This window comes from Grammomys surdaster, unplaced genomic scaffold (assembly GCF_004785775.1).
Source record: "Grammomys surdaster isolate TR1022 unplaced genomic scaffold, NIH_TR_1.0 130, whole genome shotgun sequence".
Classification (NCBI taxonomy): domain Eukaryota; kingdom Metazoa; phylum Chordata; class Mammalia; order Rodentia; family Muridae; genus Grammomys; species Grammomys surdaster.
Genome location: NW_021604588.1, coordinates 10,846,912 through 10,868,231, shown reverse-complemented (window position 1 = coordinate 10,868,231; position 21,320 = coordinate 10,846,912). Strand labels below are relative to the sequence as shown.

General features: G+C 42.5%; 1 protein-coding gene across 3 annotated transcripts in view; it reads right to left on the bottom strand.

Annotated features, from left to right (window-relative positions):
• Positions 1 to 4,024: 4,024 nt before the first annotated feature.
• Adcy10 (adenylate cyclase 10) overlaps positions 4,025 to 21,320 on the bottom strand; it is a 91,020-nt gene continuing 73,724 nt past the window's right edge. The window contains exons 29-34 of one of the 3 annotated variants that reach the window (XM_028759310.1): positions 20,866 to 20,981; positions 18,400 to 18,517; positions 15,619 to 15,814; positions 7,790 to 7,978; positions 5,231 to 5,323; positions 4,025 to 4,253 (exon numbers count right to left, since the gene is read on the bottom strand). In XM_028759310.1, coding sequence (XP_028615143.1) covers positions 4,125 to 4,253; positions 5,231 to 5,323; positions 7,790 to 7,978; positions 15,619 to 15,814; positions 18,400 to 18,517; positions 20,866 to 20,981 — 841 coding nt within the window. In that variant the 3' untranslated portion in view covers positions 4,025 to 4,124. Of the gene's footprint in view, positions 4,254 to 5,134; positions 5,324 to 7,789; positions 7,979 to 15,618; positions 15,815 to 18,399; positions 18,518 to 20,865; positions 20,982 to 21,320 lie in introns of those variants that run through there. The other 2 variants (XM_028759318.1, XM_028759325.1) reach the window with 2 other exon arrangements.

Here is a 21,320-nt window from a genome sequence, read left to right as displayed (position 1 = left end):
AGAGAGAGAGAGAGAGAGAGAGAGAGAGAGAGAGAGAGAGAGAGAGACAGAGAGAGACAGAGAAAGAGACAGAGAGAGAGGAGAGGCGGGTGAGCAGGGATGATTTGCACTGACTGGCCAGCTGACCTCAGTGAGGAATGGTCCTCAAGTGTTTTTGTATCTGCATATATAAATATATAAAATTGACAGTAGGCAGTAGGGGTAAATATGGTCTAGAAGGACAGAGGGGATTATGGGAACAGAAAGGAAGAGGAGGGTTAAAGGGGGACTATGTTCAACATACAGTGCATACTTATACAGAAAGCTTAAAACCCCATTATCCGTGAAGAGTGGAAAATATAAGAAACTGTAGTGATGCCGTGTTTGCTTCTTGTGACGTCATCGGAACAGCTTGGTCTCAGAGCGTCTCAGCTCCGTCTTTTCCAGAGCTCCACCTTATCTGAATCTAGCTTTCATGTTTTCATAGTCTTTACAAAAGAAATTTCTCATTAATCAGTATAATACACATTCTTTAAAATATAGCTTTTACGTTCTCAAAAGCTTATTTAATCTTCCAAGACAAAATGCATTTTTAGATTACCCATATTTTATAACCAAATTTTTTTTTGTTTTTAAGATTTATTTACTTCTTTTTATTAGGTACACAGCAGTCTCCTGCATGTATGACTGAAGGCCAGAAGAGGGCACCAGATCTCATGATAGATGGTTGTAAGCCACCATGTGGTTGCTGGGAATTAAACTCACAACCTTTAGAAGGGCAGCCAGTGCTTTTATCCTCTGAGCCATCTTTCCAGCCCTAAAACCAAATTCTTATTTCCCAAACAAAAACGTTTTCCTTAGGAGGGAAAAAATTATTTGGGTCAGTCATAGTTAATTATTGTTCCTATTAATATTAAAAACGTTAGAGCACAGTACACCGAACATTTTCAAAGGCCCTGTGACATGCTCAGACGTCTGATTCCATTTGCACTGTCTGGAGGTTTCCAAAGATTTGCATTAACTCTTTTTATCCAAGTTATATAAAAGAAACTAAACTTTTGATGTCTATGATGTAAGAGGTGATGCTTCATGATTAATAGAATAGTTGAGATACTCTATAGAACAATTAGCTGCACTCAAAAAATTAACTGAACAATGGGCTGGAGAGAGGACGGCCCAGCTGTGATGAGAGTGGAGTGCTCTTGCTGGAGACCTGAATTTGGCCAGTTCCAGGTCTTCAAGGCCCCTCAGGCATCTACCACCCACCCATCATGTGCACCCACCACCCACTTAATTAAAAATAGTAAAATAAATATTTCAAAATTAAACAGTATCAGTATTTTTACTGCTGAAAAAGAAATGGACAACATTACAGTTATTAGAGTGCTACTTTTATTTCTAATCATTAGAATAAGAAGAAAGTCAGATGTAGTGGCATATACTGTTAATCCTAACACTCAGGAGGCAGAAGAAGCAGGCAGATCTCTGAGTTTGAGGCCAGCCTGGTCTACCTAATGGATTCCAGGACAGCCAGGGAGACTCAGTGAGATTCTGTCTTAAAATGACAGCACAACAGCAACAAAACGAAGAAATAAGACAAGGTTATGTAGACAAAGCCCATAAAATCAGAATTTCTAGCAGGTCTGATATTTTGATCCTATAGTTTTAAATATTTTTTTCACATGAAAAAAGACAGTCTTGTCAAAAATGTAAAGGAATTCTATGTTGTTACCTAATTTCTTCTGTATTGTGACTTTTCATGTACTCATGTACTCTACTAAACTCAAAGATCATAGATTTGTTTAAAGACTCTAGTTTTATTTTTATTTACTTATTAATTTTGGGTTTTTTGAGACAGGGTCTCTTTCTACATAGCCCTAGCTGTCCTGGAACTCACTATATAGGTCAGGCTGGTCTCATAGACCTGCCTGCCTCTGCCTCCTGAGATCTAGGATTAAAGGCATGTGCCACCAGTGTGACCTCCTGATTGTTTGCTTTTGTTTTTGTGTTTTTGTTTTTAAAAATTTATTTATTTTTGATATGTATGACTGTTTTGCCTACATGTATGTCTGTGCATCACATGCTTGCCTGATGCCATTGGAGACCAGAAGAGGACATTAGATCCCTTGGAACTGGAGTGCCAGACAGCTGTGAGCTGCTGTGTGGGTTCTGGCAATCAAATTCAGGTCCTCTGGAAAAGCAGCCAGTGCTCATAACCACTGAGCCATCTCTCCAGCCCCCAGTACTTCAATTTTAAATAGAATAGTTCATAGAGTACAAATATCTGTAAAAGCAGTGGAAATGCATAATTAATCTATTTTAATATGTAAATTTTAGTGTTTAAAATGCCTGTTTCCTTTTATGCTACTGTGATGGTTTATATATGCTCCGTTCAGGGAGTGGCACTATTAGAAAGTGTGGCCCTGCTGGAGTAGATGTGGCCTTGTTGGAGTAGGTGTGTCACTGTGAGTGTGGGCTTTAAGACCTCATCCTAGCTGCCTGGAAGTCAGTCTTCCACTAGCAGCCTTCAGATGAAGATGTAGAACTCTCAGCTCCTTCTGCACCATGTCTGCCTAGATGCTACCATGCTCCCACCTTGATGATACTGGACTGAACCTCTGAACCTGTAAGCCAGCCCCAATTAAATGTTGTCCTATGAGAGTTGCCTTGGTCACAGTCTCTGTTCACATCAGTAAAATCCTAACTAAGACACTAACCTTTACTTAATTAAGCCAGTCAGTGTTATTATTTTAATTTTTGGTGCATTACATTTATGTAATGTAATGATGTCACATTTATGTGACGTGCAGATGATAAAAAAGCATTGGAGGTAATGACTAGTACATTTGAGGGATGATTTAGGAGTTTATCTTTAATGGGTTTATCTGAAGCCTGCTTCAAGCTTTGCCTGAAGTTCATCTCTCCTGAAGACTGCTCTCCTGTCAGCTACTGAGCCCTGTTTGTATCAGATCCTAGAACTGAGCCTTGCTAGCAATGCTGGAAAGATAGTATTTGGTTCCTGCACTCATGAAGCAAGAGACTTAGTCAACAAGGGGAAGTATAAATCCAAGTTCTTAGAAAGAACCACACGTCTGGGAGCCCTCTAGAAAGCTGATGGGCTGACTAGATCTTCAGTGCTTGTGGAAAGGAGTTGCTGGTCAATAACCTAATTATAATTTATCTTCAGCTATCTTTAGCTCCCTTAAGACCTGTTCCTTTCCCCTGCTTTGCATGTGACCTAAAATCCTTGTTATTGCCAGGTAAAATCTTTAATATGTTCCACCAACAAAATAGTTAATAATACAGACTGTCTGGGTAGGAGTGGCGCACACCATTGATGCCAGCGCTCTGGAGGCAGAGGCAGGCCGATCTCTGAGTTTGAGGCCAGCTTGGTGTACAGAGTGAGTTCCAGGACAGCCGAGGCTACACAGAGAAATCCTATCTCGAAAAAAAAAAACAAAAGAAAATAAAACAAAAACAAACAAACAAACAAAAATTGTCTGAAAGCATCTGAGGCTCATTGGCGAGATTTCCCTGGTTGGCAGTAACCTGCATTTTTACCGTTTGAAAAGTGCCTTGATTCACAACTTTCTTTGGTTCAGTTCCTAGAAAACTTTGTGAACCCAGTACGACATTGAAACCCAAGTCTGTGTCCCCAGGTCATGCTCACCTGTATTTAGCTCCAAACTAAGCCATCTCATCTTCCTTTCGAGAAGTCTTCTTTAATTTGTTTGATCCTACTGTCCGTCGAAATGTAGAGATTACAGCAAAGCAGAATGCTGTGCTCTTGTGTCACGAGTCTCTCGGTCTCCTGCCCTAGCCTGGCTCTCTTTCCAGCGTGGCAGTTTGCCAGGCTCTGTGGCTAACCTTGTGACACACAGGGGCCTGTCTCAGCCCCTCTGTGAAACCTAATTATATCATCAAGAGAAAAGATACACAGCCTTGCCTTTGTGTCTGAGAAGCAAAGATGAATACTATTACATACTAAATGTTTCTTACATGCTTACAAACTTAGAGCATGTGACCACATCAAATTACTATTTCTACTTAAAGCAGTTATTTCTACAGATGGGAAGTGCCCGTGGGGCACCACCATGGCTCTGGAAGCTGGCACAGCAAACTGTATTCTTCCTCATCTTGCTGCTTCAGACTGTAACAGAGATTTGACATTTGCAATATTGTGCTACCTCCAGGCCATTGCGCACACCGAGGTTGATCACTGACACCCACGGAAAGGTGGAAGGACAGAACCACAGACGTCTCCTCTGACCTCCCTGACATGGAAATGTGTGTGTACACACTGTGTGCATGCATGCGTATGTGTGTGTGTGTGTGTGTGTGTGTGTGTGTGTGTGTGAGAGAGAGAGAGAGAGAGACAGACAGAGAGAGAAAGAGAGAGAGAGAGAGTAAAAAATATTTAAACATTTTCAGACTAACACATTAACTAGAAAACACTCAGCTGCAATACAAGACCTCACATTACCTTGATATTAGTATTTCCCATACTGAGGCAGGAGACGGGAGCAGACTGAGGGCTGGCACACCTCCCAAGAGAGGTGTATAGTGACTGCTAAAACTAAAACCAGTTCTCCTGCCCCTACTGCAGAAGCCAGAACACGACCTGTGCTCATTACGCTGTTCTAACATGCACCCCTGGGTAGGGTTAAAATGCTAATGACAGGCACAGCACATGAAGTTGTATGCAGAGCCGCATGGAACTGAGATATTGGAAAAGCCCACACAGGTGACATGAAAAAGCCCCAATCCTTGGTGACAGCTGCCCTTTGAGCTACTGAATGTTTTCTTGCTCCAGCCTAGTGCTCCCCCCCTGTGGAAGTGAACTATCACTTAATGAACTCTGCTTCTGCTAGAATTGTAAGTCACTGCTCAATCCCTTGTTCTGGGACAACAGAACCCCCTGCAGCCCCTGATATCGACATGATTGGATTTTCTATGGGCCAAGTCCCACAGGTCAAGCAAACAGCCAGTGAAGGTAAAGGCAGCTGTGCAAGCCAGGTATTGACGCTTACTGATTTACTGGAGAGGAATCCAGGCATCTGTTCCTAGGTTTGGTCCCGAAGGGTCTGTGGGAACCTGGGCATCCTGGCTGTGCAGAGAGCACAATAACAAATCATGGAAAGACAATGGTTCTTACTGCAATCTTTGTTCTCATTCATAATTATTAGAAAGGATTGTCCAGAATGTTAACTCTCATCAGGAACTTGTTCTTTTGGACATCCTGAAGGGTTACGTTGCCTGATACAATTTTATCCCATGATGGAAGACTCAAGACTGTCTGAAACCATTGATCTCCTGTTAACTCAGAGGCCGAGTACCACCATTCCTGAGAGAAGTAAAGAGAACAAGGGCGTAGTCAGTACTCTCAGCCTGCAGAAGACTAACCTGATTCCAGAAACCATAACGTGTCCTTGAGCTTGTTTTGTTTTGGGATAGGGTCTCACTAGCAGTGCTAGCTGGGCTAACCTTGAAGTCAGGCTGATTCTCCTGCCTGCCTCTGTGTCTGGAGAGCTACAATTATAGGCTCCTACTGCCACACATGGCTCTGGCTCCTTGGAGCTTTTGAAAACAGGGGGATCCACAGACAAAAAGGAATTCTTTACTCATTTTCTTAGTTTCTTTTTTCCCCTCCCTCCCTCCCTCCCTCCCTTCCTTCCTTCCTTCCTTCCTTCTTTTCTTTCTTTTGTTTTATAAGATGGTTCCATGCATCCAAAGCTGACCTTGCATTCTCCGTGTAGCTGAGGCTGACCTTGAACTCCTGATCCTGATCCTCCTGGCTCCACCTCCCAAGTGTTGGGATAATAGTCACCAAATGACAGAAATTATTTTTGTCCAAATTAGAACTTGGACACCTCTTCAAACAAGCACACAGAGCTGCACACCCGGTCTCTCATCTCACAGCGCCCTGTGGCTGCTGAGCCTGCAGGCTACCTTTGAAGCGGTCATGTGTGGAAAGACAGCACAGGGTGGGGACACATGGAACAGATGGAGAGTGGAGGGGATCAGAGAGATGGGGAGACTTGCTACGGGGGGCTCGGATGAGGGGGTTCTCTGAAAAAAAAACCTGAAAGCTAAGAAGAAACGCATAAACCCAAATTATGGGTACAGACCCTGTTTTGGTACAGCCGGTGATGGCCACCATGGTTGCAGTGTGTGGACATCTCTACCATCCACACTGTGGAACTCAGCCCCTAAGGTGATGGTATTGGAAGTCAGGGCTTTGGGGGATTAGGTTCTGAGGGCTTTGGGACTCATGTCCTAGTACATACGAGCACAACAGAACAACTTTCTCCTTTCCATTCTTTGGACAGGCAAAACAGAGAGAGAATAGAAAGACAGGGAAAATTAAGAGAATACTGGAAAGGAAGGAGGCTCTTACTCTAGAGCAACAGTTCTCAACCAGTGGACAGGGGCCCCTTTTAGAGATTGAATGACCTTTTTACAAGGGTCACCTAAGACCATCAGAAAACACAGGTGTTTATATTATGATTCACAAGAGTAGCAAAATTACAGTTATGAAGTGGCAACAAAAATAATTTTATGGGTGGGGTCACTATAACATGAGGAACTGAATTAAAGAATCACAGTGTTAGGAAGGTTGAGAAGCACTGCTCTAGAGTCTGGTGGAAGTTAGGAATGGCCACTCAATCACAAATGAGCTGTGAAGCTTCCTACATAAAGACAAGTTTCCTTTCCCATAGAGGTATCTTAAATATGAGTACTAAAATAGTAACAATCCATGCCGAAGATCCTCCAGTAACTATGAAATGGCTTTGCTCCTTCCCTAGCTTTCTGGAAACCTCAGAAGAAGACCATAAACTTTATTTGCAGTTAGAAAGAAAGAAAGAGAGAGAGAGAGAGAGAGAGAGAGAGAGAGAGAGAGAGAAAGAGAGAGAGAGAGAGAGAAGAAAGAGGGGGGGGTGGTGGTGGTGGAGGAGGCGGAGGAGGAGGAGGAGGAGGAGGGAGGGAAGGAGAAAGAAAGAAAGGAAGAAAGAAAGAAAGAAAGAAAGAAAGAAAGAAAGAAAGAAAGAAAGAAAAGTTCTTAATTTCCTTGCTTAGTCCTGGTGACAGAGGGTGTCATACAATCCAATACTTCTCCAGGAACCACCTTTTGACAATGCAATTTCAGAAGCTACCAGACCATACAGTATGAAAAGCTCACAGGAAGTTGTGTTATCATTTTCCTAAGCACTATAAACACCTGTGCTTAAATTTATGTTTAAGTCTCTCTCTGTCTCTTTTGAGACAGGGTTTCTCTATGTAACCCTAGCTGTCCTGAAACTAAGTTTGTAGACCAGGCTGGCCTATGAACTCAGGGACCTGCAAGCCTCTGCGTCTGGAATGCTGGGATTAAAGACATGTGCCACCACCATCTGGCTGTGCCTCAAAGTCTTTTCAGCTAGATAAGAGTCCTAGCTTCATTTGAGTGGAGGTCTCTGAAGGGAATTCCTCAGGTAACAGGTGGCAGAGTGGGGCTGTGTCTCTGGCTCCTGCACCTTCTGCTGATGATGGGGGCACAGCCAGAGGTACTCATCCTTGTCAGATATTGAATTCTAGCACCACGGTCTTAGACTCACCAGCCTGAAAAACTGTGAACTCTAAACTTATAAGTGACACAGGCTGAGGTATTTTGTGATGGCAGCACAAGTGAACTAAGACAAAGACCTCTGCTACCTCCTAAAACCCCACTGACAAGTGCAAGAGTGAGCACTCCTCCACCCCCCCAGTAGCCTACAAGAGTGAGAATCCCCCACCCCACATACATAGTAGCCTGCTGGCTGAGAGTACATACCTTGCTCATGCTCAACCAACATTTCTCAAGCAAATTCCCCTGTGTCTCAGAAAGCTCTAATGCTGTGTTCAGGAAGAAGTCACAACTGTGCCCATCTCCCATTAATATGCAGACGTAGGCCATCAGATGGTACAGCCTCGGGTAGAAGACAGGGCCAGTGGTATTTTGAGCCACAAGGGTCTCTAAGGCCTAGGGAAAACAAACAACAAGTAAAACTTGAGGCTGGAGATAGAGATGGTTCTGATGGTCAAGTGCTTGTCAACGTGAGTTCAGTTCCTAGAACCAACATTTAAAAAAGTATGGCAAGTGGCTGGAGAGGTGGTTCAGCCATTAAGAGCACTGACCGCTCTTCCAGAGGTCCTGAGTTCAATTCCCAGCAACCACATGCTGGCTCACAGTCATCTGTAATAGGATCTGATGCCATCTTCTGGTGTGTCTGAAGAGAGCAATGTACTCACTACATTAAATAAATAAATAAATAAACAAATAAATAAATAAATGTATATTTTTAAAAAGGCATGGTAAAAGCCAGGTGTGGTAGCACAGGCCTTTAATCCCAGTGTTTGAGAGACAGAGTCAAGAGGGTCTCTGTGAATTCCAGGTCAGCCTGGTCTTCAGAGCAAGTTCCAGGACAACCAGGATTACATAGAGAGTCTTGTCTCAAATATATATATATATATATATATATATGTGTGTGTGTGTGTGTGTGTGTGTGTGTGTGTGTGTATATATGTATATATATATGTATGTATGTATATGTATATATATACACACTACTACTACTATAATAGTATAATAGGTTGGCATGGTGTCGTAAGCTCATAATCCTAGCCTATTACTGAGGCCTATCCCCATAGCTTCCCCAGTAATCACTGGGGACATCTCATACTGTATCTGTGGATTTGTTTGGGGCATGGGAATATTTCCTCGGTTTGTGGGAAGGAACTACAAGACAGTTCATAAAATATTGAAACTCACCAACAACTTTTGACCTTAGATGTTGCCATATCCTACAGATCTGTAGTATCTCCAGGTGTGATAGCTTAGGAGTCAATGTGATCTGAACTCAGTCACATGAAGAGATGTGGGGAACCACAGTTGAGAAGACTGTCTGTCCTAAAATTGATCCTGGAGTAAAATCATTTCAAGAAAGTGGATACCAAAGATCTCGGGTGGAGAATTTTGTTGTGAATGTGTCCTTCACTCGAGCTCAGATAAAACTTAAAGAGGGCCTGTGAGACAGCTCAGCAGGTGAAAGGCCCTCATAAAGATGACGTTTGATAGTGTCCCATGATCTCCACAGGCACCTTGTAGCATGAACAATCTAACTCTCTCTCTCTCTCTCTCTCTCTCTCTCTCTCTCTCTCTCTCTCTCTCTCATACACACACACCACAAAATTAATAAATGTAAAAGCTTAAATAAAAGAATTATAGGTAGAGAGCACAACTGGATTAAGCATCATTCTCACACAAAGGGCTGTCTTTCTGGAGGAGCTTGACCTCTATAGACAGGGAAGGAATCACATGTAAAAGTCTCTTTAAAAAAAAAACAGTACTGTAGAGATCTTGGGCTTCAGCTCTGCAACCAATCCAACAAAATGCAGAGGATGTGGGGCTCCCAGGAGCTCTAAGCCCGGCAGTATCTTAGGTAAGGAGACAGCAACACTCTCCCCAAAGAGGGAGTAACTGGGACCCCCTGGGACCCAGGAATTCACTCCGGGCCTGGGGCACTGATTCCTTCTGGTCTTTGCCCAAGCACTGAGCAGATCTTGGGCTTCAGCTCTAACCCCAGAAGCAACATCCACCCTAAACAGTTCTGACACAACCAAGATAATAGGAAAGACAGGCTCCAGTCAGAGACAGCACAGGTAGCACAAAGGAGATCCAGATGGCGAAAGGCAAGCGAAAGAACATAAGCATCAGCAACCCAGGGTACTTGGCATCATCAGAACCTAGTTCTCCCACAATAGAAAGTCCTGAGTTCCCCATATCACCAGAAAAGCAAGATTCAGATTTCAAATCACTTCTCATGATGATGACAGAGGACTTTAAGAAGGACATAAATAATACTCTCAAAGAAATTGAGGAGAACACAGGTAATCAGGTAGAAGCCCTTAAAGAGGAAACACAAAAATCCCTTAAAGAATTAAAAAAAAAACAACCAAACAGGTGAAGGAACTGAACAAAACCATCCAGGACATAAAAATGGAAGTAGAAACAATAAAGAAATCAAAAAGGGAGACTATACTGGAAACAGAAGACCTAGGAAAGGAATTAGGAGTCATAGACACAAGCATCACCAACAGAATACAAGAGATAGAAGAGAGACTCTCAGGTGCAGAAGATACCATAGAAAATATTGACACAACTGTCAAAGAAAATGTAAACTGCAAAAATTTCATAACCCAAAACATCCAGGAAATCCAGGACACAATGAGAAGACCAAGCCTAAGAATAATAGGTATAGAAGAGAGTGAAGATTCCCAACTTAAAGGGACAATAAATATCTTCAACAAAATTATAGAAGAAAACTTTGCTAACCTAAAAAACTAGATGCCCAAAAACATACAAGAAGCCTACAGAATGCAATATAGACTAGACCAGAAAAGAAATACCTCCCATCACATAATAATCAAAACAGCAAATGCACAAAACAAAGAAAGAATATTAAAAGCAGTAAGGGAAAAAGGCTAAGTAACATATAAAGGCAGACCTATCAGAATTACACTAGACTTCTCACCAGATACTATAAAAGCGAGAAGATTCTGGACAGATGTCATACAGACCTTAAGAGAACACAAATGCCAGCCCAGGCTACTATACCCAGCAAAATTCTCAATTACCATAGATAGAGAAACCAAGATATTCCATGACAAAACCAAATTTACACAATATCTTTCCACAAACCCAGCACTACAAAGGATAATAGAGGGAAAAGCTCCAATACAAGGAGGGAAATTAAACCCTAGAAAGAGCAAGAAAGTAATCTTCTTCCAACAAATCCAAAAGAAGATAGCCATACAAACAATGCCACTGCTAATAACAAAAATAACAGGAAGCAAAAATCACTGTTCCTCAATATCTCTTAATATCAATGAACTCAATTCCCCAATAAAAAGACATAGACTAATGGACTAAATATGTAAACAGGACCCAGCATTTTGCTGCATACAGGAAACCCACCTCAGTGACAAAGACAAATACTACCTTAGAGTAAAAGGCTGGAAAACAAATTTTCAAGCAAATGGTCCTAAGAAACAAGCTGGAGTAGCCATTCTAATATCGAATAAAATTGACTTTCAACTTAAAGCTATCAAAAAGTATAAGGAAGGACATTTCATACTCACCAAAAGAAAAGTCAACCAACATGAACTCTCAATTCTGAACATCTATGCGCCAAATGCAAGAGCACCCACTTTCATAAAAGAAACCTTACTAAAGCTCAAAGCACACATTGTACCTCACACAATAATAGTGTGAGACTTCAACACCCCACTCTCAGCTGGTTCAACTAGAGGTCAGCATGTAGAAGAATGCAAATTGATCCATATTTATCTCCTCATACAAAGCTCAAGTCCAAGTGGATCAAGGACCTCCATATAAAACCAGATACACTGAAACTAATAGAAGAAAAAATGGGGGAAAAACTCAAACACATGACACAGGAGAAAAGTTCCTGAACAGAACACCAATGGCTTATGCTCTAAGATCAAGAATTGACAAATGGGACCTCATAAAACTACAAAGCTTCTGTAAAGCAAAGGACACCATCAATAGGACAAAGTGGCAACCAACAGATTGGGAAAAGATCTTTACCAATCCTACATCTGACAGAGGGTTAATATCCAAGGTATTCAAAGAACTCAAGAAATTAGACTCCAGACAACCAAATAACCCTATTAAAAATGGGGTACAGAGCTAAACAAAGAATTTTCAACTGAGGAAACATGAATGGCTGAGAAGCACCTAAAGAAGTGTTCAACATACTTAGTCATCAGGGAAATGCAAATCAAAACAACCCTGAGATTCCACCTCACTCCAGTCAGAATGGCTAAGATCAAAAACTCAGGTAACAGCAGATGCTGATGAGGATGTGGAGAAAAAGGAACACTCCTCCATTGTTGGTAGGACTGTAAGCTGATACAACCACTATGGAAAGCAGTCTGGTGGTTCCTCAGAAAATTGAACATAGTATTACCTGAGTACCCAGCTATACCATTCCTGGACATATACCCAAAAGATGTTCTAAGGTACAACAGGGACATATGCTCCACTATGTTCATAGCAGCCTTATTTATAATGGCCAGAAGCTGGAAAGAACCCAGATGTACTTCAACAGAGGAATGGATACAGAAAATGTGGTGCATTTACACAATTGAGTACTACTCAGCTGTTAAAAACAATGAGTTCACGAAATTCTTAGGCAAATGGATGGAACTGGAAAATATCATCCTGAGTGAGGTAACACAATCACAAAAGAACACACATGGTATGCACTCATTGATAAGTGGATATTAGCCCAAAAGCTCACAATACCTAAGATACAATGCATAGACCACATGAAGCTCAAGAAGAAGAAAGAAGATCAAAGTGTGGGTGCTTTTGTCCTTCTTAGAAGGAATATCAAAATACTCAACCAGAACTCCCATGGTCTAAACCTCCAGCCTGGGAACACAAAGGGAGGGACTCATGACTCTACCTGTATAGGTAGTTGAGGATGGCCTTGTTAGGAATCAGTGGAAGAGGAAGGGCCTGATCCCTGAAAGTTTGGATTCCCTAGTGTTGAGGAATTCAAGAGCAGGGAGGCAGAAATGGGTGGATGGTGGGGGCACACCCTCATAGAAGTAGGAGAAGGGGGAATGGGATAAAGGGTTTGGGGGAGGATGGGAGAAGGGATAACATTGAAAGGTAAATAAATAAAATATCCAATAATAAACAGATAATGGGTCTGGCAATTGTAGTCGAGCAGTCAAGACTTTTTGTCAACAATTTATTACCGGGATTTCCTATAATCCTCAGGGACAAGGTATTGTGGAAGAGACCCATAGAACTTTTAAAAGATTGGTGAGACACACTGTTGCTGAGACAAAGAATGATGCCGACCTGTGAGCTTGCTGAGTGCCCTGACAAGGGTGACTGGAGAGCTGTATTGGACATATGTTCCTGACCCATCTTTGCTTGACTATATCTCAGATGAGACAAGCTGCCTTGCCTCAAGTTTTTAGACCTTGTGGGATAGAGAATCAAAAAGAGAAACTATAATGTCTCTTGTATTTTTCTTAAAGGTGACCAACTATTAGGACTCAATCATGTATTGGTCTAGAAATCAATCCAATATTGGAAATAACAGTCTACATTTGGAAGGCTGGATCTGAACATTGTCAGAGACATATTTGGAAGTTAGCTGTAGCTCACTATGTTAGGATAGCAAGAGAAAAAGTTGGGACAGGATCTGGATTTCGAAAAAGGGTTAGTGCATGCTTTAAGGCTCTTTTAATTGTCAAGGTAAAATTGGATTTGTCTCTTCTTCAGTATTTATTGTTAGTTGCATTGACTGTATAATTTCCAATTGTGTTAGTATGTTGAAACCTGGCATGTCTGTTACGGGGGTCTATCATCCAGCTTTTGTCTTACTGCCCTGAGTATTAGAAAACCTTGATTCTCTGAAAAAAGCTTGAAAGCTCTGGAAGAAGTGAGCTAGGCCTTAAGCAGAAGGAAGAGTGTAGCAGGCTTGATTATTGCTGTTATAACAGCTTTAATTCCATTAATTGCTGGCACCACTGCTTCTGCAATAGCATTGACACAAGGAGTTAAGACAACTGTTTTTGTTAACCATCTAGCAAAAAAATGTTACTAACGTATTGAGTATACAAAAGGATTTATATAGGTGTCTGGAACAACTGATGATGCTCTACTATCTATTCAAATTATCTGAAGGAGGTTCAGGGTTCAAGAGTTAGGAGCCATCCCAAGTGTCATGACAAATATCATTGGAGTAGTGTTACTTTTAAATTTTACAATGAGCTGGGCAGTGGTGGCGCACACCTTTAATCCCAGCACTTGGGAGGCAGAGGCAGGTGGATTTCTGAGTTCGAGGCCATCCTGGTCTACCGAGTGAGTTCCAGGACAGCTAGGGCTATACAGAGAAACCCTGTCTCAAAAAACAAAAACAAAAACAAAAACAAATTTACAATGATTGTCATTATAATTAGAAAAAAGTTTGAAGACACCTGTAAGATATTTGGCATAATCCTAATACCTCTCGGGGTGTGTTAACTTTACATAGTGAGATTATGAATTTAAAGAATGCTGCTCTGTTGACCTTTGATGCTGCAGATAATGCCGATAAAATTATCCATGGCCTGAGGTCCGTATTTCCATTTTGGTCAATCCTCAGGAATGGCATATATAGCTTGATCAGGCTAGCCCTTCTTGTCCTGGGAATACTTTTATTTCTGCCCATCATGTTAAAGCTTGTCTCTAACTACACCAATAGTCTGGCAGCCAAAGTACATGACTTGAAACTGATAATGGACCCCTGGACAGAGTTATTAATTTAACAAGCTGGTAAGCCAAGGATGGATAAGATTCCGCACAGAGACTTACCAACCCAAGACAGGAGTGCATTGCCTATGATAATGCACATTCCATGATGGGTAAGGAAGGCTTTCTTGTCAGAACAACCTAAGACAGGCTCAGTCTTGTTTATGCAATAAAAAGGGGGAGATGTGGAGAGCTTTTGGGGCTGCCTGGCAGGAATCTGACATTGGCCAAAGACAAGGAAATGGACTGCAGGCAGGAATCTGACATTGGGCTGGAACAAAGAAGTAATTTCAGGCAAAAATCTAAATCCAAGGCTAGAACAAAGAAGAAATTTCAGGCAGGAATCTAAATCTTAGGCTAGAACGAAGTAGTAATTATAGGCAGAAATCTAAATCTTAAGCTAGAACAAAGAAATAGGCTTCAGGCATGAAAATGACCTTGGGCTAGGACAGGGAAGTAGGCTCAGATACTTTGATCATCTTGATAATCCCTTAGAAATAGTGATCACAGAAGTGATCAAAGGACTCTGTTTATTGTAGTGTGTGTTCTTTGACTATCTGGGTTTATTGTCTTCCTTGTTCCTGGACTATTTGTATCTATTGTATTGCTAGTTCCTCAACCTGGAACTAACCTTAATACTTGCATATAATTTAAATAGTATAAAGGCAAAAAAAGGAGGAGGAGGGATGGGATAGGGAATTAATGGGTGTGGGGAATGGGGAAGGGTGATGACATTTGAAATGTAAATAAATAAAATATCAAATAAAAAAAAGTACTGTATAAAACAATGTAACCATGGAAGTCATTGAGAGTTCTATTTGATAGCAAGTCTCAGCAAATGGAAACTCATGGACACATGCAGGAAACTTGAGCAGTGGTGTCACATAGGCTGCAAAAAGTACAATCTCTAAATTGTGCAGTTACAAACAAATTGTGTTTTCTTCTTTTTAATTAAAAGTTTTATTACATTTAGTGTGTGTAGGGGGGGTCACATGCACTATAACATATGTGTGGAGGTCAAAGAATGACTTCCAGGGGTTGATTTTCTACTTCCGCTATGTAGGTCTCGTGGATCAAATGCTGTCCACCAGGCTTGGCAGCAAGCACTGTTACCTGCTAAGCCATTTCTCCAGCCCTTTTTCTGATGTTTTAGGAGGGTTGTCTTAAAAATAAAGCTTTTAGCATAAATATGTACAAATTCTGTACAGAGAAGATAAATTAGCCAGGAGGGTAGATAGGAATCCACTGGAGGAGGTATTGTGCTGCAAACCAGGGGCAGACCTCACCTTGAGTAGCTCCACCCCACTGTCCTGAGCGTTCTCAGCCTGTTCTTCTATTTGCTTCTGAAGATGGAGGACTTGCCCTTCCATGTACCTAGAGATTCCTTCGTAGTAAAGAACTGTTGGGGTTCTTCGTGTCACTAAATTTTTGGCTCTTTTGGAAAATTTGTAAAAGTTGTCCCATTCCTGAAGTCTGGCATACCTGCAGAGCCAAAGAAGACAATTTAAAATCAGTATGGCTCTCTGGATGGGCTGGTTTCCTGACAGACCTCTGTGGATGCCAACTTTCAGTATCTTGGACCTCTACCTGCCTTCTGTATGAAACATCGGGATGTTAGGTGACAAGGATCCAGAAGAGGATGGAATCCTATGACTCAGGAGGGACAGAGAGCCAGCAGGAGCACACATGTGTGTTGGGCACTATCCATTATGCTCCTTGGACTCTAGGAAGTGAGACAGGTCACACATTTCAGGCTTGAAGAAGCTGTCCCAGTTGCAAAGAGGGATGGGCCAACAGTTCTCAGCATGGCCTGCAGACAAGCCTGTGTCACGTGGGTCCTTTTTAATTTTAGGCACCATCACCTTACTATAAAAGGGAAGTATTGAAATTATTTACATGATGAGAGAGTTCAGAACATCAATGGAATGGCCAGCTTCATGTGACACCGTTTCAACCGTGGTTTCAGTCCACAGACTTTCCAAGAGCACCACCATCTCTAAATAAGAAATGATCCTTGTCATCTAAAATTCCTTTGGTGCCTCTATGTTCTGTGAGAACTTCATCCTCAGCTTTCACTCTGAGTGCTTGGATCTCCCCACACCTTTCTTTTGTGTCTGACCCCACAACACTGTTGCTTACTATACTTTTTTTGGAGACTTTCTGGAAGCCTAATTCCATCTTTGGGCGCCCCACAGTTTCCACGGCCCTCCTTTCAAGCACTACTCTGTCAAAGAGTAGAAGAAACTTTCTAAAAGCTCGTCCAGCTATGACTTGCACCTCACCAGATCCGGACTCTGCACTCGGGCCACCGGCACTGCAAGGAGAGGCCTTCGAGCCAGCTCAGGACGTGGGAAAAGCTGGGTTCTTTATTAAATGTAGATTTCCAGGTCTAACCCAGATTACCTACTCAGTCAGGCTCTGGGAGTGAGGGCCAGGAATTTGAGCTAACAAGCCTTCTAGGTGATTCTTATGGCCACTAAGTATGAGAAGTATTGGTCTGGGACATAAATGTTACACAAACATCCCAACTAGGACAGAGAACAATGAGGAATTAACATAACAGACTTCAGAGCCTTTGAAAATTAGTTTATGTGGCCATACCAATTTGATATGGAGCCTTAACTGGTAAAGGCAGGTTTTTTTGGATGTTAAGTTCTCCCACATAACTTTATTTTGTGTTTAAGGCAGAGTCTCAGGTAGCCTGGGCTGGCATTGAACTCTTTAACTCCTGACCCTCCTACCCGTGCCTCCCGGGTGCTGGGCTCATGGGTGTGAACCACCATGCCCACATTTGAGTTTTTTTTTTTTTTTTTAAATCAGAAGGCATTTCACATCAGTTCAGAGTTGCTCCAATTTGTGGCCTTCAATCTCATCACAGAGCTTTTGCCAAGGCGCGTTAGACAACCTGGCCGTGTATAACGTGAGGTGGCAAACAAGATAGGGGGCTCAGTCCAGGAGATGACAGAGAAGCCTGCTGTCCTATGTGTATGTCTCATTCCTTGAAGGTACAGTCCCAGCTGCTGGCTTCCTAAGCTTAAAGCCGTGTTTCTTCCTCTGGCCCGAGTGTTCTGTGTGAGAGACTCCAGTGGAACACAGGGTCAGGGCTGTTTTTCTGCTCCTCTTGGTTCGCCAATAAGGAGTGCCTTAGTTGGCTGGTGATTTGGGAGAGACCGAGACAAGCACAGCTCAGGACCCAGGCCTCCTTCATCGTAAGAACCAGTGAAGCTGATGGCTAACATGGCATTGAGCTTCTCCACCATGGGACAGAAAGAAGCCTGCCTGGATAGGGAAACCCATGGCTTCGAGAACTTCCCACTGCAGGGTGGGTAGGTCTAATGCTAGAGCTTAGTGTTAGCCCCTGCAGATGTTATATAACTCAGATCCTCCAAGGTCGTTACCTCAAAATGATGTTTTTCCATCTGTTTAGAATGGGGCAGGTGTATGTGGGCAAGGGGTACTGTTTCTTCAATGCCCAAAATACAGCACTCCACAGAGATAGGTACAGCTGTCCCTCATATCCCCTCAGTGCCAGGATGCCCCGATCCAAGAGATACTCAAATTCGCAGGCGCTCGAAGCTCTAATGTAAAATGGTGCAGCATTTGCAGACAATGCTTCATGCGTCTTCTTGCATCACGTGGGTTACTGATAATGTCACCATCTGCAATGTCACCCTATGCAAACCGCTGTTACACTTTACTGTTTAAGGAATAAGGACTAGGAAGCAGTCTCCACATGTCCAGGACAGTTGCAACTTTTCCCCCACACCGGATAGCTTCTCTCTTAGGTTCTCTGATTCCACAGATGCAAAACCCCTGGCCATCAGGTCACCTATGCTGTAAGCTTGGTATTACTGTGGCATTGAGACAGAACTACTTTTCTGTCCTCTGCTGAAGGTTTCTAAAGGATCCCTCAGGAGGCTTTCTCTATAAATATTCTTTGGCACCTTCAAGCTGTGTCAGATGTAAACTATGAATATATGTTCTTTCTTTTAAAGACTGTAACCGAACTCTTCTTTGGGATCTAACTTTCTCACTTTAGACTCTAAATGATATGGACACATTCTTACCAGACAGCTATGCAGGAGTAAAGTCCCAGGAGGAGTCCGCTCTGGAACTTGAGTATTCTGTTGTCTTCATTGTGGTATATGAATTCCAAACATTCTTCAAATGTTCTGTAAATGAAGCCTAAAAAGGAGAGAACAGAGCGATTTTGTGACAGCATGGAGTGGGGTCTCTCTGGTCTTTAGCTCTCAACAGAATTTCCCACTGCATAGTAATATCTGGTTGCTTTAGATATTCAGAGGGTCCTGTGGGTTGCAACAATCACATTGCTACATTGGCCTGTGTTTACAGGATCTTAGCTATACCTTGGATTCTTACGGATACATGACCCAATTCCGTAGAAGAAACCAAACGCCATCAGATTAATCCAACCTTTCCCAGCTCAACTACAAGAAGTCCTGGTAGTCCAGGAATCCCCAGTTTTCACCCACAGTTCCTGTATTGGTAACAAATGTATGTCTCTGCTTTGTTAACCATGAGTGGAGAAGGAACCCCTTGTTGGTTCCTCTGGTTTAACATGCTAGCCACCTACTCAATACTACTTAAAGGTTGTCAGGAAAGAGCTTGTTTTCCATGTCACTGTGAGTGAGGATTCTTAAAAATAAGCCGTGGTCTGCAGAGGCTGATTGGCTGATTGGAACTTCAGGGATGTGGGATGTTGCAGGTCGAGAGCTTGAATGTAATTTATCTTTGACTGTCTTTAGCTCCCTAGTCAGTCATTCCTTGCTCACTTCCGTGTTGGGCCCAACACTCTGTGACTGACACATTAAAAACCATTTAGAATATTTGAACTTAGCAGACGCCTAGCTTCTACCAACCTGACCTAAAAGCTGAGTGTGTCAGCAGGCAACATCGGAAACCTATAGCTGAGATCTGTCCACTTTGCTGTAAGTTCTCGCTAATGTTCCCACCTATACATTTGAAAAGCACCTTGATTTATGACTTTCTTTACACTATTATTATGAAGAAGTTCAAGGAGCTGGTTCTGTGCTGGGGGCGTAGAATTGTGTTCCTGGACCACTGTCTTTCATGTTTGGCTCCAGAATTGACACTTCCTTATCCTCTGTGAGGTGAGAGCTGTTTTTCTGTCTTCCTTCCTTCCTTCCTTCCTTCCTTCCTTCCTTCCTTCCTTCCCTCCCTCCCTCCCTCCTTCCTTCCTTGTTTTGTTTTGTTTTGTTTTGTTTTTGTTTTTGTTTTTCAAGACAGGGTTTCTCTGTGTAGCCCTGGCTGTCCTGGAACTCACTCTGTAGACCAGGCTGGCCTCGAACTCAGAAATCCACCTGCCTCTGCCTCCCATGTGCTGGGACTAAAGGCATGCGCCACCACTGCCCGGCAAGAGCTGTTTTTCTGTTGACATCACCAACAGCGATTAACTCTCATTATCAACAGGCCAGCTCTTGTAGGCATGTGAAAGCTTTAACATAGCAACACACATTGTCATTGATAATGTTCATGTTGGAGAATCATGCAACCAAGCTACAAAAGAAGATCTCAAAGTTTTAGGTAAATTTACAATTTTGTGTTGGACCATGTGCTGGTTAGTTTTCTGTCAGCTTGATCTAAGCTAGTGTCATCTAGGAAGAGGGACCCTCAATTGACAATATGCTTCCATTATGTTGGCCTACAGGATATGATGTGGGGGGCTCACCCCCGCCCACTGGACACAGTGCCACCCCTGGGTGGTGGTCCTGGATTGTGGCTGAGCAAGCCACAAGAATAAGCCAGTAAGCAGCACCCCTCCATGGTCTCTGCTTCAGTTAGTGTTTTCAGGTTCCTGGCTTGAGTTCCTGTCCTGACTATAGCCTGCAAGGTGAATTACACCCTTTCCTCTCCAGGTTGCTATTGGTCATCATGTTTTATCATAGCAACAAAGACCAAACAAGGACAGACCAGAGTCATGGCTATAGCCTGTAGTTCATGTGTTGGACATGCTTATCAATATGAAGTTCCTAAGTGTATCCTGTAAAAATTAAATAATTCCAGTAAAAGGCACATTGTAAAACAATGCCAGTGACTACCACTCATTCAGAAATTGATCTGACATCTCAGACCTACAAAGTTCCTCCAGTTTTCATTATTCTTTGTTACTGCTCCCTCCTCCCCCAGCCCTGAAACAAGGTCTTACTATGTAGCGCTGGTTGTCCTGGAACTTACTATTATAGATCAGGATGGTCTTGAACTCATAGAGATCTTCCTACCTCTACCTCCCAAGTGCTGGGATTAAAGGTGTGCACTAACACACCTGGCATTCATTGCTTCCTTACAATTATGGTAATTGCTAACTAGCTCCTTTAATCACATCACTAGGTTCTCTGCATTCCTGATTGCCAATTGCATCTCTGTCCATCCCTTAACACTAGTCCAAAGTCAAAGTCCAAAGCCCAAGCCCTAAGAGCTGCCTCCTCACTCCAGTATGGAGATCCACCTTGATTTTTTTTAATTCCTCAAGCCAGAATGAATTCCATGCTTACCAGAGTAAAGCATGATGTCCAAGCAGACAAAATAGAAAAATGCCTTGCTGAAGATGTGCTCTTCTGTTACAGAAAGGTCCCACAACCATCCCAGCACCTGGACCAAATGCTTGTATCTGTGGAATAGAAGTGGTGATAAAAGGAGTGAGAGGAAGGGATGGAGTTCAGTCCTGGCCTAGTTAGTCTTGGGCATGAACAGTAGTTCAGAACCAAATACAACTCTTAGAATAGGCTTCAAATCTCCCCTTGCCCAGAACTAGAACCTAAGCCTCCAACTGGGCCCTCACCCTGAACTGCTCTTACAGGGGCCCTCCATATCATGGGGACTAGTGTCTGGCCCATGTGGCCAAGTCTTCACTGTTGTTTGTTTGCGCATGCACAATGTCTTTTCTTTTTTCTTTTACTCTGACAGAGATGGAGGTCTGATTCCCACAATAAATGTAATTGGTTGCCCT